The sequence below is a fragment of the Peromyscus maniculatus genome, chromosome 5, assembly GCF_049852395.1.
Source record: "Peromyscus maniculatus bairdii isolate BWxNUB_F1_BW_parent chromosome 5, HU_Pman_BW_mat_3.1, whole genome shotgun sequence".
NCBI classification, from domain to species: Eukaryota; Metazoa; Chordata; class Mammalia; order Rodentia; family Cricetidae; genus Peromyscus; species Peromyscus maniculatus.
In genome coordinates, this window is record NC_134856.1 from 130,576,866 (window position 1) to 130,592,164 (window position 15,299).

At 51.8% G+C, this 15,299-nt stretch overlaps 1 protein-coding gene and 1 long non-coding RNA gene across 4 annotated transcripts; both read right to left on the minus strand.

Annotated features, from left to right (window-relative positions):
• Window positions 1-271: 271 nt before the first annotated feature.
• Window positions 272-14,783, minus strand: Card19 (caspase recruitment domain family member 19). Of its 3 annotated transcripts, XM_006992288.4 has the most exons (6): window positions 14,627-14,782; window positions 6,447-6,589; window positions 2,599-2,752; window positions 1,328-1,387; window positions 1,088-1,159; window positions 272-571 (listed from the first exon to the last, which is right to left on the minus strand). In XM_006992288.4, the coding sequence occupies exons 1-6, from the start codon at window positions 14,631-14,633 to the stop codon at window positions 456-458; spliced, it is 552 nt and encodes a 183-aa protein (XP_006992350.1). In that variant the 5' UTR covers window positions 14,634-14,782; the 3' UTR covers window positions 272-455. The 3 variants fall into 3 exon arrangements, with proteins under 3 accessions (XP_006992350.1, XP_076429412.1, XP_006992351.1); XM_076573297.1 differs by lacking the exon at window positions 1,328-1,387 and having other exon boundaries at window positions 6,437-6,589; window positions 14,627-14,783; XM_006992289.4 differs by lacking the exon at window positions 1,328-1,387.
• On the minus strand, window positions 6,596-10,322 carry LOC143273491 (uncharacterized). Its single transcript, XR_013051631.1, has 3 exons — window positions 10,252-10,322; window positions 10,066-10,080; window positions 6,596-9,818 (listed from the first exon to the last, which is right to left on the minus strand). It is a non-coding gene; the product is annotated as an uncharacterized LOC143273491 (long non-coding RNA).
• Window positions 14,784-15,299: the final 516 nt, after the last annotated feature.

Here is a 15,299-nt window from a genome sequence, read left to right on the forward strand (position 1 = left end):
GAAGGAATGGCGGGGATGTGGGGAGGGGATGGTGTGGGGCATTTCCAGTGTGCGGATGACGGGGCAGAGGGCACAACGGTAGGACATCTGATGGGAAGGGATAGGGGGACCTGGAGGAGGCACTCGGCCAAGGCTGGACTCAAAGCCAGGAAGGAGCATCTGGGCCAGTCCTAGGTGAACAGTCATTGTTAGAACACTAACACACACACACACACACACACACACACACACACACACACACACACACAGAAAACCAACTCAAGAAGAGGACTTCAGAGAGGCAGAGGCACCTGGGACATTTAATATTAAGCACCTTGTAGAGTGAAGGTGATGTGTTCTCGTAGAAATTATAAATAATGAAAAATGAGTATTTAGAAAAAGAAGTGCGGACCCCACAGTGGGTGGCCAGGGGATTCTTTGGTTAAGCAGCAGGTACGGCCCAGGGTCTGGGTTCCTCAGAACCCTCCGAGGTCATCTGCCAGGAAGGCCAACAGGTAGCGGCTGACATGCCTGTCAATGATGACGGGCGAGAAGGCAAGGATGCGACGCGTCCCCGGCAGCACTTTGGGGTCTAGAAGACAAAGGCGAGCAGTGACAACCCAAGGAGCAGCCATGAAGGGGAACTCAGTTCTGGGAGAGCTGGAACAGGCGGAACGTGGCGCCGTCCCTACCTCCTGCTCACACACAGTCTTCGTTTTCAGGTTGAAAGATCAGCACTGGATCTGACCCCTGAGCCCACCAGCTCCTGCCTGGGTGACCCCCAAGCTTCAGCGTATACGGCTGTACGAGCCCATACCTGGCCCTATCCCCAAAGGCCTCCCGGGATGGCAGACTCAGGCATCGCGAGGGGGTGGAGAGAGGGGAGTGGGGTGGGGGTGGAAGGGTAGAGCAGGCGAGGCTGGTGGCAAGCCACGGGCCTCAGTGGGTTTAGGCTTGTCAGGGCTGTGATACCACAGGTGGGGAGACCAAGTCTCGAGAGAGATGACTCCAAGAGACAGGCGTGGCCGGGCCCTCTGACTTTGGGCTCTGCTGGCTGCCCACTACAATGATGAGCTGCCACTCTCCAATGGGGGCAGCCCGCACTCACCTGGAGGGCAGCAGTAGAGGAGGAGGGCCAGGCCCGCGGCCAGGCCTAGGCCTGCCAGGAAGCTCATGGGTCCTGGGGAGAAAGGAGGGGGATGGCCTGTAGCAGCTGGCGGGCACTACAGGGGGCCTGCTCCCCAACAGAAAACCGGGAAGAACCCCGATGTGGGGTGGAGAAGCCCCTGGGACACAGACAGAGCCCTGAGGGAAAAGGGAAAGACAAAGGAGGTGGCGGGGCGGTTACCCCTGTCACTCAGCTCACGGCTCTCACTGTCCCAGTCCAGCTCTCTGCAATCTGAGTTTTCTGGAAACAAAATTACAGAGCATGGTTAGTAGAGGGCTGAGCTGAGTGCGGGGTTGTCCCCAGAGAAACCCAAGGCAGTGCCTCCGCCTCCTGGGTCACACAGTGAGGTCAGCTCTCCAGAGAACACCGCATAAATTTGGGGTTCCTTTGGTCTAGTTTCTGTGACGTCACGGGTGTGGAGTAGGCCACTGCATCCTGTTTGCCACAAGTCACCAAAGACAGGACAAACATCCACTATCAAGAGTCAACGGCTCGCCTCATCGGGGCTGCCATACCAGACGCAGCAGGCCAGAGCTTTCCCTGGACTCCCCCATGGGGTTAGCAGGCAGATGGCGTGCCACACGGACCCCGGGGCACCTCTGAACCACAGAAGGTGCTTCGTTTCCTGCAGGGATGTGGCTTGGATCCAGCTGGGTGCTAAAGGACCCAGTGAAGCAGTTTCTATAGAGATGAGGAAGAAAGCCTATTCACTCTGTCCTCAACTGTCCACACTGTGTCCTGTGAGGTTTGGGGAAGACTCCTTGGGATCAGAGACTCCAGCGCAGAGTCCCAGCACAGCGCATGGGCAGAGTCACCTCATCTTCCTGTCTGCAGCAGCAGCACCTCCTCTCAGGTCCCTCAGCACAGAACCTTGGGATTGAGTCGCCACACTGGCCTTACTGTGACCTTCCAGATCCCAGCAGCTCCAGTGACCCCAGACCTTTGGGACCTACCTATCACCTAGAGCTCTAGATGACACTGTCTCTCACCAACCATCCACACTTATACCCAAGGATGCCCTACAGAAACCCCATGTGAGCAGGCTGGTGATAGAAAAAGTAGACGTGGCCTTGGGGTCTCCTGTGGGCTTGGTAACTCCCGGCTGGGATGACCGAGGCGCAGCCCGGAGCTGTGAGAACGAAGCTGCTATGTATGGGAAACAAGGGGAGGCAGGCGGGGTACGTGGGGGCGCCGGCTTCTGTACGAACACTGGCCCGGGGAAGGGAAGCGACAGAGAGGGAGAGGGCTAGACTGATATGCCAGCCTGTGCTGTTCTCTCTGGGCGGTCTCTGAGGAGGGACCAGACGGGAGAGATGCCCAGGGTGGGCTGCTGCTGACTCCGATGGGCACCGAGGACCAGGCACCGAGGACCGCCACGCTGCTAGCAGTTGGCGCCCTCCCTGGTGAGTGTGGGGTGCTGCGGTGGGGGGGGGGGCGGGGGCAGGACTTACGAAGGGCGTAGCGGCTGGGCAGGTGATTGTGCAGGGGCTGGGCATGGATGTAGAGCGCTCGGTAGAATTCCTGACAGTGCCGCTCCCCACGCTGCTGAAGGTGGCTCAGGAGGTCGCAGAGCCGCACACGCAGGGACGCCTTGGGGTTCCGGAACTGGGGGCAGAAGGAAGGGTGGGCTGGAGGGGGCAGCTGTGACATGCTGCGCTCAGGACCCCAGCCTCAGTGCCACAGACTCCAGAACCCTCGCCACCTCTCACACACCCGTGTGGCACCTAACGCTGGAGCAGTTAGTTGCCGGCTAGGTCTTGGCTAATACTTGTGTTTCCAGGGCAACAGGCTGGGAGAGGTCACCAAGGAAGCAGGGCGTGAGGGACATCACCCTAAGTAACAACACTCGTGTAGCTTCTCCCCGTGTGGCCTCAGTGAGTCACTTCAGCCCTCTGAGACTCAGGTTTTGTAAAAAGGAAATAATCCCACGTGGGGGGGGTTGTTACAGAGCGTGAATGATGGCATACGTGATAGTTGCTATTACTTTTCAGTCTGTAGGAACATGAGGCTAGCATTTCAAAAGCCACCGAGAGAAGAACAGTTTCTTCCGACGTGGTTGGGAAGGTCAGTGGACAGACCACTTGGCACTGAGTCCAGACCCGGCTGTGGTCTGGTGCTGCCCCCTGGTGGCTATGGGGGAAAACTGACCAGAGATAACAGAAGCCTGGAGGGCCTGTGAGAGGACAGCCCCCTTGGGGTATAAACATCCGGAGTTTATGTATTAGACTTCTTACTACAACAAGGGGACGAACTGGAGCCTGTCCCTTTCAAATCACACTGTGGGGCTCACACTGTGTCTGAGTTGACTCTGCTTCTCTCCCGCCCAACCTTGCCGGCTCTGAGCCGACCTCCCAGAAGGGGAATCATCTGTGGTACCCAGAAGAGGTGACCAGGAGCAGGATCTGAAATGGACCCTCAAAGGCCTAGTGGGTCTCTGTCACTCCCTGTCCTATCCAGTACCTCCAATCTTGGTGACACTGCCAGGGGCATGTGCTGAAACTTGGAGAAGGCCAGGCCCAACTCATCCTTGTCCCTGAAACCTGGGGCTTGTTGGGGTCCCCTTCTCAGGCCTGGAGGAATTAGGCAGGATCAACCTTTGTGACACAAAGCCCAGGGACTGCATCTGAAGTGCCATCTCCAGAGAACTGTTATGGTGTCTGCAGCTGTGAGGTCTTTCAGGCCTCAGTAGTCCCCTCTGTAAAATGGGGTAAAGACTTCAGCTATTTGTAGGGCTGTGGGTAAGAACCCGAGATGTCCAGAGAGTGTGCCTGGTAGCTCTTCACCTGGCTCAGGTGGACCAGGCCACATTCCAGTCTCTGAGCCAAGTGGGATAGCATGCTTGTTTTACAGACGCTGAAGCTCCCAGTGGGACCGGCCTCCCTCAAGCCTGCTGAGCAGGCAGGCCAGGCTTGGCTGTGGGTTAGGGGCAGCCTCCACTGCCCATCTATTACAGGTTGGCCTTTTGGCCTTATAAACACAAGGAAGAATGATGAGGAAAAGCAGTGAACTTTCACTTACTTTGACCCTCTGGAAGAGCCACGGTTCCAGGGTACCAACAGGTCCAGACTTCTGGTGTGTGTGTGTGTGTGTGTGTGTGTGTGTGTGTGTGTGTGTGTGTGTGTGTCCTGTGTGTCTGCATGTCTACATATGTGTAGTGTGGTGTGTGTGCATGTGTGTGGTGTGTGTCTGCATGTCTACATATGTGTGGTGTGGTGTGTGTGTGTGTGTATGGTATAGTGTGAATGTGCGTATGTGTCTGTGTCTGTGTGCATATGGTGTAGGTGTGTGTGTATGTAGTGTGTGTGACTGTGTGTGTGTGGTATGTGTCTGTGTGTCTGCATGTCTACATATGTGTGGTGTGGTATGTATGTGTGTGAGTGTGCATGTGTCTGTGTGTATATGGTGTAGGGGTGTGTGTGTATATGTCTATGTGTCTGTGTGTGGGGGTGTGTGGGGGGGTGCCCATGCACGTGGGTGCACACAGAGGCCAGGGGTTGATATCAGGATTCTTTCCTCAATGGCTCTGTACTATGGTGGTATTGTGTTCTCCAAAATATTGTGCACCCTAATAAACTTATCTGGGGTCAGAGACAGAACAGCCACTAGATACAAAGGCTAGAAAATGGTGGCACTCACACCTTTAATCCTAGCATTCCAGAGGTAGAAATCCTTCTGGATCTCTGTGAGTTCAAGGCCACATTGGAAACAGCCAGGCATGGTGACACATGCCTTTAATCCCAAGAAGTGAGTCTTTAATCCCAGGGAGTGATGGCAAAAACAGAAAGATATATAAGGCGTGAGGACCAGAAACTAGAAGCATTTGGCTGGTTAAGCTTTTAGGTTTTGAGCAGCACAGTTCAGCTGAGAGCCATTTGGATATGAGGACACAGAGGCTTCCAGTCTGAGGAAACAAGATCAGCTGAGAAGTTGGCCAGGTGAAGTGAGCTGTGGCTTGTTCTGTCTCTCTGATCTTCTAGTATTCACCCCAATAACTGGCCTCAGATTTGATTTAATGAATAGGACACTTTAAGATTCCTGCTACACTGTACCCTACTTTTTTGAGACAGAGTCTCTCACTGAACCTGGAGTTCACCATTTTGGCTAAACTGGTTGGCCAGCAAGGCCCTGGGATCTACTGTCTCTGTGTCTGCTGGGGTTACAGTTGGGGATCCAAACTCAAGTCTCATATTCACACAGAAAGCATTTTACCAACTGAGCTATATACCCAAAATTCCAGGTCTGGACTTCTGATCCCTCCTTTGTCAGCCCTCCTTTTATTCTTGTGTTGTGTGTTGTCATGTGTGATGGCAAATTTTATGTCAACTTGACACATCTAGAGTTATCTGAGAGGAGGGAACCTCAATTGAGAAAATGCCTCTATAGGAGTGGGCTATAGGCAAGCCTGCAGAGCATTGATGGGGGAGACCCTGTCCATTGTGGGTAGTGCCATCCCTGGGCTAGTGGACCTGGATTCTGTAAGAAACCAGGTCGAGCAAGCCATGATGAGCAAGCCAGTAAGCAGCACTCCTCGATGGCCTCTGCATCAGCTCCTTCCTCTAGGTTTCTGCCCCGTTTGGATTCCTGTCCTGACTTCCTTCAGTTATAGACTATGGATGTGGAAGCATAAACCAAATAAACCCTTTCTTCCCCAATTTGACTTTGGTCATGGTGTTTTATCCTAGCAATAGTAACTCTAACTAAGACACCATGTATCACCTCCTGCAACCTTCTTATAAACCTTCTGGAAGGGGCCAGCAGCAACAAGAACATTTGGAGAAACTGAGGCATAAAGATCTGATGATATAAGACCATGTGGATCTGCCCAAGTCCAGGTGTGATTCCCATTCCTGAGAAGACAACTCAAGGTCTATGCCAGCTTCTTCCAGTTCAGAGAGGGGTCTTGCGAGATATTTGATTACACTGTGTAAATATAAACCACTGTGATTTGTTTAATAAAAAGCGAAATGGCCAATAGCTAGGTAGGAGGTATGGGCAGGACTTCCAGACAGAGAGAGAACTCTAGGAAGAAGAAAGGGAGAGTCGCCAGCTGGACACAGAGGAAGCAGGACATGCAGGAGAGGTAAAAGTCACAAGCCACATGGCAGCATGTAGATGATAAGATGAGCTAATTAAAGTTATAAGAGCTAATTAGAAACAGCCTACACTAAGGCTCAGCTTTCATAATTAATAAAAAGTCTCTGTGTTATTGTTTGAGAGGTGGCTAGAGGGACAGAGAAAGACTCTAATTACAGAGGGGAGACACCCAAGAGGTACCCTGGCCCCGCTCACCCCTCAGCACCTTTTCGGCCTCCTTGTTGGTAAGGATTTGTGGGTAGTAGCGGTTCAGCTGGAGGATGATCCTGTCCACTTGTTGCTCGCTCAGGCGACCCTGTCCTGTCAGGAAAGGTGTGTCCTGTACCAGCCGGTCACAGTAGGTCTGATCTGGAACACATGTGGACAGCATGAGGGGTGAGCCAGCACAGCCTCCAAAGGGACCCCAGATGGCACCCCTGTGCTGACCACAGGAGACCCACACCTGCTGGAAGGGCAAGAGTCTCTCTGGAGGGGGCATCTGGAATTTTCATGTTAACCATGAAGACGGTATCTATAGAATACACATAAAGTAAAATAAAAGAATCAAAACATTACCACAGAAATATTAACTATACACAAAGGAAATCAGCCAAGGTAGAAACAAGGGCTGAAAAAGCTAAAAGACCTACAAACACAAACAGCAGAGACAAATCTTTCTTTCTCAACAATTACTTTAAATGTAAGCAGGATAAACTCTCTGATCAAAAGGCAGGGATTGGCAGAATGGCCTTAAAAACATATGCCGCAACTAAATACTCCAAGACACTCACTAAAGAGCTAAAGACACAAATCGGTTGAAAGTGAAAGGAGGAAGAGGACAGTCCACTTAGGTGTGTCCAGCCTTCTGACATTTCAGCATGGGAAGTGGTCATCTACAAATGTAATGTTCAAGAACAATTTCATAATGTTTTAAGTATGTTTACAGCTTTGTGTTGGGCTACATTCACAGCTGTCCTCAGTCCCATCCAGCCCCATGTGGCCCACAGGCAGCAGGTTGAACACACTTGATTGTAAACAGAAACCAAACCAGAAACAGGAGTGGCTGGATTAGCATTAGACAAAATAGACCTTAAGTCAAAACTGGTACAAGAGATTAAAAAAAAACCAGCATATGTAAATAAAAGGTTTATTCATCAGGAACATGTAACAACTATAAACACATCTGCACCAAGTATCAGAGCCCCAAATGAGGAAATATTGGTGGAACTGAAGGGAGACAGACAGCTCTCTAACATTTAAAGATGTTAATGCACCACTTTAAACAACAGACTAGACAACCAGCTACAAGATCAATAAGGAAATGGAAGACTTGAGCAATACTCTAAACTGTACCTAAAAGTCACACACAAAACACACTACCCAGTAACAAAAAAGCCCACACTCTTCCCAAGTGCACATGAACATACTCTAGATCACAAAACATGCAGCTCCTCAGTCACAAATAAGTCTCAATATATTTACAAGCATTTAAATCAAAGGCTCTTTTCGGATCATGTTACAGGAACCTAGACATCAATACCACCAGAGTTCACAAATCTGTAGGAATCAAACAACTAATACAGCGGTTCTCAACCTTCCTAATGCTGTGGCTCTTTTAATACAGTTCCTCATTTTGTGGTGACCCCCTAACCATAAATTATTTTCATTGCTACTTCATAACTGTAATTTTGCTACTGCCATGAATAGTAATATAGATATCTGTGTTTTCTGATGGTCTTAGGCGACCCCTGCAAAAGGGTAGTTTGACCCCCAAAGGGGTCACACCCCACAGGTTGAGAACCACTAAACTAACAGGTCAAAATAAACTGAAAACAACCTTGAGTCAAATGAGAAACAAACACACCAAAATCTAAGGGATGGAGCCAGCACACCTCTGAGAGGGAGAAGCAAAGCCATAAACTCACACACTTTAAAACAGAGCGAGCTTGGGTCAGGTGTGGCACACGCTTTAATCCTACCACTCTGGAGGAGAAGCAGGTAGAGTTCTATGGGTTTGAGGACACCCTGGTCTATGTAGAGTCCAGGCTAGCTGGAGTTACACAGTGCCTAGTGAAACCTTGTCTCAAAATAAAAATTAAAAAAAAAAAAAAAGCTAAAATGAATGGCCTAACATGACGGACACCTCCCCAGCTTTTACAAAGGCAGCTCACTTGGAAGGGAAGGAAGGAGGGGCTAGAAGAACCAGACAAGTCAGACACAAAGCTAACAGAAAGAAGGGACAGGCACAGAGCAGAGGGGAGATCACCCAGAGAAGACAACAGTTACAAAAGAGAAAAGTCAACAAAACCCAAGTGTGTTCACTGAAAAGACCAGCAAAATGAACAGGTACTTAAACAGACTGACCAAAATGACTGAAATTCCGAACATCAGAAATGACAACAGGGTGACCATGTATGGTGATGCACATCTGTAGTTTTAGCATTCGGAATGCTGAGGCAGGAGGATTATAAGTTCAAGGCAAGTCTAGGCTATATAATGTGAGACCAAAAAACAAAAACAAAACAAAAATAAACAAATAAGTAAAACAAACACAAAAAAGGTCAGGAAGAAGACAGTTCAGCCGGGCTTGGAGCTGCGCACAGGTGTGGGGACCTGAGAAATTCCTCTGAACTCTCACAAACCCAGGAGCATCGGCAAATCCCTGCAATCCCAGCACTGAGGTGAAGGAGGGCAGATCCCTAGAGCTTGCTAGACAGAGTCTAGCTGAACTGGGAAACTCTAGGGACCCTGCCTCAAGAACTGAGGTGGGGACAGGAATCCCCAGCCGCTCATGAGCCGCTAGCCTGGCATACAGGTCACAATAAACAAGAGAAGAGAGACCATCTCAAACAAGGTAGGTGAGGACCGACACCTGAGGCTGTCCTCTGAATTCCAGATGTGTGCTATAGCATGTGCTCACCCTCACACACACATGCACACACATCACAAAATAGGGGTGGAAAGATAAGCCAAGCTGAGACAGGAGGACCCCAACTTCAAGGCCTGGTGGAGCAACTTAGTGAGGCCTTGTATCAAAATAAAAATTTTAAAGATACATTTCAGTGGTATCTTTCCCAGCATGCACAAGGTCCTAGGTTCAGTTCTCAGTACTGCAAAAGATAAATAAACTAGTGACATGAAAAGCTGTGGTGGAGCCTTCAACACACAGTACTAAGTGAAAGAGCCTGTCTGAAAAAGCCCCATACCGTATGGGTCTACACCACACTGCAGAAAAGGCAATACCAAGGAGACAATAAAATCAGGGGTTGCCAGGCATGGGGAGGGAGGGAGGGGTGAGTAAGCGGGAACAGAGGAGTGTTAGGCGCTGAAACTACTCTGTGTTATAGCATAGGGCACTTGTCAAAGCCCACTGAATGTCCCATACAAGGGGGGAATGCTAATGCAGATTCTGGGCTCCAGCTAATAACAAATTGATAGAAAATGGTCATGATATGAGGGAGGGAAGGGGAGTCCATTTCTTCAATTTCTGCACTATCTGTTCAATCTCCAGGCAGTTGTTCCCCAAGTAAAGGCCAGCGCCAGGCAGTATACACCAGGCAGTATACACCTGGGCAGTATTCACCCAGGCAGTAAACACCTAGGCAGTATACACCAGGCAGTATACACCAGGCAGTATACACCTGGGCAGTAAACACCAGGCAGTATACACCAGGCAGTATACACCCAGGCAGTATACACCAGGCAGTATACACCAGGCAGTATACACCCAGGCAGTAAACACCAGGCAGTGTACACCCAGGCAGTATTCACCCAGGCAGTATACACCCAGGCAGTATACACCCAGGCAGTATACACCAGGCAGTATACACCCAGGCAGTATACACCCAGGCAGTAAACACCTAGGCAGTATACACCAGGCAGTATACACCAGGCAGTGCACACCAGACAGTGTACACCCAGGCAGTATACACCAGGCAGTATACACCAGGCAGTATACACCAGGCAGTATACACCAGGCAGTATACACCCAGGCAGTATACACCAGGCAGTATACACCAGGCAGTATACACCCAGGCAGTATACACCCAGGCAGTAAACACCTAGGCAGTATACACCAGGCAGTATACACCAGGCAGTATACACCAGGCAGTATACACCCAGGCAGTATACACTTGAAGTCCTACCTACTGGAAAGGCTGCAGCAGCCTGAACAATAAAGAGAGACTTGGACTCAAAATAAATTAAACAAATAAGTCTATTAAAAAAAACTTATTTGGAAATTTCCATTGTTGATGTTTATGGAAAAACTGGGGGCAGGAGGGGGAATTCTGGAAAGCAGAGCAACCCTGAGTAGGAACAGATTACTTGAGAAGGAGCCCCAAGGATCTTCCTGAGTCACAGAAATGTCTAGATGCTGCCTGGTTTGTGCTTACACAGGTGCAGGCATTTGTCAGAATGGATCAAACTGTTCTTTAAAAGCAAATGCAGGGGCTGGAGAGACGGCTTAGAGGTTAAGGCGCATGTTACTCTTGGAGAACATATGGTCGCTCTCAATGGTCTGTAACTCCAATGCCAAGGGTTCCGATGGCTTCTTCTGACCTTCTTGACACCAGGCACACACACGGTGCACATACATGCATGTATGCAAAATACTTGTAGACAGAAAATAAATCTAAAAGCAAGTGTATCTGCTTGCAATTGAATTAGACCTCTATAAGATAGGTTGGCTTTTTATCAAATAGGGTCACCATGTTGAGAAAAGTGAGCTGGGTCCCTGGCTTGGTCCCTGGCTTTATCCCTGGGTATGGAATCAACAGGCTACCTTCCTCACACCTCCTGGCTGGTCTGTCTTCTGACTCCTGTTGGGGAATATTATTTTAAGGTTTGTTACTTTTGTTTATATTTATTTGCTTATTTAACTCTGTGAAGCTGTGATACTGTGCCTGTCTAAAACACCTGATGGTCTAATAAAGAGCTGAATGGCCAATAGCGATGCAGGAGAGAGAAATAGGCAGGGCTGGCAGGCAAAGAGAATATATAGAAGGAGAAATTTGGAAGAAGAGGAGAATTAGGAGCCAGAGGAGGAGGAGGGTATCATGGGCCAGCCACCCAGCTACACAGCAAGCTACACCATAAGAGTAAGATTACAGAAGTAAGAGAACGGGAAAAGCCCAGAGGCGAAAGATAGACGGGATAATCTAAGTTAAGGAGGGGTTGGGGGTTTAGCTCAGTGGTAGAGCGCTTGCCTAGCAAGCACAAGGCCCTGGGTTCAATCCTCAGCTCTGGAAAAAAAAAATAGTTAAGGAAAGCTGGCAAGAAAAAAGCTAAGCTTAAGGCCAGGCATTCCTAATTAAGAATAAGCCTCCATGAGTGATTTATTTGAGAGCCGGGTGGCGGGTCCCCAGAAAGACCAAAGACCAACCAACAACAGACTCCTTCACCCTCTCATCCCTGATGGTGGCTTTGGGGAGTCCTTCCTTACCCAGGTGGGCACAGCCTATCAGCATGCCCACCCTATGCCAGGAACTTGGGGTGTCTTCCAGTTCAGTGTAACAGTGGGGCTGCATTCACCAAGGACCCCATAAACACATCCTCAGCCTGGAAGCCTGCTCTCAGAGACTAGGGATAGGCTTGTCCTGGTTGACAGACATTGCTCCCCCAAGGCCCATACTTCGGCTCATCAGCCATTCCACCCCTGTCTGAGGCCATCAGCACCACCCAATCATGGCAGCTGGGGACTGGGCATATTGGCTGAGCCCTTGACAATCTACGTGGAAGACAGACTTACCAACAGCCCAGGGATACCCAGTGACTTGCCACATTACCAGGTGCATTAGGTAGAGGCTGGCTTCAGTACCTGCAGCATCTTATTAAAGAGTTCAGATGAACACTGAGCCAATGCACAAAACAATCCACAGGCCAGACATTTCGTGGTTCTAGTTACACCTACCTACAACCTCCATCCTCCCACCAGCTCCGCAGCTGCCCCGCTTTCAGATAGGGAAATGAAGGCATGGTGAAGTTACAAGACTGCCATCAGCCTGGAGGTAACACAGCCATGCTACGGCTGCCTGTTCTGTCATTAACACATGGATCACAGTGAATTCAGGGGCCTGCTCTCTTCCAGACAGGAGCAGGCCAAGGCTGTCTGTCTCCATATTGTGCCAATGTGTACAGGGCAGCACATACAGTAGGCACTCATTAAAGAGTTCTGGAATGAATGGGCTCCAGTCCAAGGTCCAAAGGCGAGGTCTGCTGGTAGACAGTGGCCAATGCCTCATAGCGGCCTCCTCCCACTCTGAGAGCCGCTAGCAAGATGGGCCTCTGCTGCCCACAAGCATGAGTCACAGGAGCCCTGAGTCACCTGGCATGGGTGGCCCAGCCCAGGAGCTGAAGCCAGCAGCTCTAGAGCAAGGCACTTCCTGTGCTTCCTGTGGCTCTTGTAAGCTATGCATGCAACCACAAGCAGGCAGCCACTGGGTATCATGCAGACTTGCAAGGCTCTGCCTGGATACCCTGTAAACAAGGCCAGGAACGCCTCTACTAGATAAAAGATGAATCCCTCCGTGCAGAATCCATGAGCCTCTGCCCGTGTTTTCCTTCCCTACCAGCTGGTACCAGGAGCCCGCATCTTGAACGTCTGCAGCCCAGACCTAAGTCCTCATTCTGGCATTTGGGACCCTGAAGCAGTGGGCCCCAACCTGCCCTTACTCTGCCCATAGGGTCCCAAAGCCTTCCTGTCTGCAGCTCACAACCATGGAGTCAGGACCCGGGCAACAGGCTGAGCAAATCGAGTTGATTCATGCCCAGCTTATTTAGGCCCCTTGCAAGAATTCACCAATCACTCTCCTGGGGTGTACAACTTGGGCACCAACTCCCCGCTGAATCTCTCCCAGAAGCTCTTGTCATCACTCCATGGTACCTGAGTGTTCTGTGAAGAGACACTCTCAGTGTTCTATAGACACACACACACACACACACAGGCAGCAAAGATTAATCTGTATGGCAGACCCCCAGCTTGTGCACTAGGGCACTGAGCCAAGAATGGAGGCCCCAGGGCTGTCCATCAACCCTGTCAGGCTTCTACTGTCTCCATCTCCTACCAGAAAAAAGGAAGGGTGGTGAGGTGTCCAAAAGTCAGCAAGTAGATGGCAGATAGAAAAGAGTGTGTGTTGGTGCCACAGTCAGGGGCTGGCTGTGTCCTCCCAGCTAAAAGCGACTACCCACCTGCTGCCCCCACCCCCACTGCCTGTTTTCCTGGAGCTGGGATGCCCCATTTCTTCCCGAGTATCCTGTCTTTGCAATGGGCCCTTGGAGACCAACACAGCTGAGATCTGTCCCACACATCCTGATGAGCTTACCAGAGGATCTGGAAAGCCAGCAGCAGGGCAGGGCGCAGCATGAATACTGAGACCACGCCTCCCATTTTGCTCCCACCACTGACCAGCAGAGTGGTCTGGGGGCACTTACCCAACCCAAGATTTTATCCTACACAGGCATATTAGGGACTTAAGCAGGGCTCTACACATAGGTAGTGCTCAGAAACTGCAGCCACAAACAAGAAGGCCCTGGAGGAACTACAAAGGAGAAAGTGGTAGCTGAGGTTTCCTCTAGCCTGTTTTGGAAGTCCCCAGGTTCTAGCTCATAAGGTCTTATTTTTGTGCACCACCAGTGCCGACTCCAGTTTAGAAACCCTTGAGTACTTCTGGGGCTACCCTGACTTCCCTGGGCCATCCCAGATGACCTCTGCCATATGATGCTTAAGAAAGAGTGAGACTCCCAGAAACCAAGGGCGGCATCTGGGAGCCACCACATTCCCCGGGCTCTCTGCCAGAGGGGGTCCCTCGCTGACTCATCCTATGGCATTCTTTCAACAGGGAAAACTCAGCACAGCAATGTCACTGTGTCCGGCTGGGATCAGAAATGAAGTGGGCGAGTCCCCAGAGCAAAGGGTTGGGCTGGGGCTACCGAGCCTAGAGAACAGGAATCCAGTTGCTGGCTCCGAATTCCCTAGACTCATCTAGTAAGGGAACGTCGCTGGAGTCTCGCAGGCCCCCCGGAGCAAGCGGGAAGCACGGGCGCCTCACTGGTACCACAGGCTGCCCAGGAGCGCAGCGCTGGTCCCGCCCCCGTGGGGGGTGAGTGCAATCGCCGCTCTAGAGTGGCGGTGAGCACCATTTCCCTCTCTCAGATCCATCCCGCCCCGGGACACCGCCCCGCTCCGCAGGTGCAGCCTGTGCGGTGCACCGCGTGGGCGCTCACCTGCTGTTCTGTCTCCTCAGTCCACGACGGCCCCCCACTCTGCACCCGAGACCCCCAGCGCCCCCCGGCCCGCCGCGCAGAGCCCGGGACACCCCGCCACCGCGCGCCGCTACGCCCGCGTCATCGGCGCCAGCTAACGCCAAGGTCACTCGGCTCCCGTCGCCCGCCTGGCCCCGCGCCCACCTGTCATGGCGGAGGACACGGCGCCGCCCCGCGGTCCTCGGCTGTCCGCCGCCCGGCCCGACGGCTCCGGTGACCGCCGCCGCAGGCCGGGCCCTAAGCCCCGCCTCTTCCCTCTAGGCCCCGCCCAGCGACGGCGACAGCGTCTCCAGCCCCAAGCCCATCCCTCCAACTAGCCACGCCCCCTTCCCGTACGGAGCTCTGGGGTGCGTCAGCAGTGGGCGGGGCTGGGGCTCTAAACACCACCCACTACTACCAGCCACGCCCCTCACCGAAACCCGCCCTCTGTCATCCTAAACTCAGGCTTCCCCGGGAGCTCTAAACTAGGCGCCCCAGTGAGCCCCGCCCCTGAGGAGTTTAGGCTGTAGCGGTGACCGGAGTCCCGCCCTCTCCAGCTTAAGCGACCCAGCGGAGGAGCCCAGTACTGCCGGGGTCCCAGTACGGACCAGAGAACTCAAGCCCCGCCCCACGCACAGCCTCTCCAATAGTTCCTGGGGTCTGCGCCCCTTAGTTTAGACCCCGCCCTTCCTCTGGGCCGGGTGCCTGCTGTCCTCAGAGGTTAGTAAGTAGGTGTGTGCTTCTCGGCTCAGTTTTCCTTTGCTGCACCCTGGCCGCCCCACCTCCATCTCCCGGATGAAGAAACTGAGTCTTAAAAGAGACGTGAATTACCCCGAGT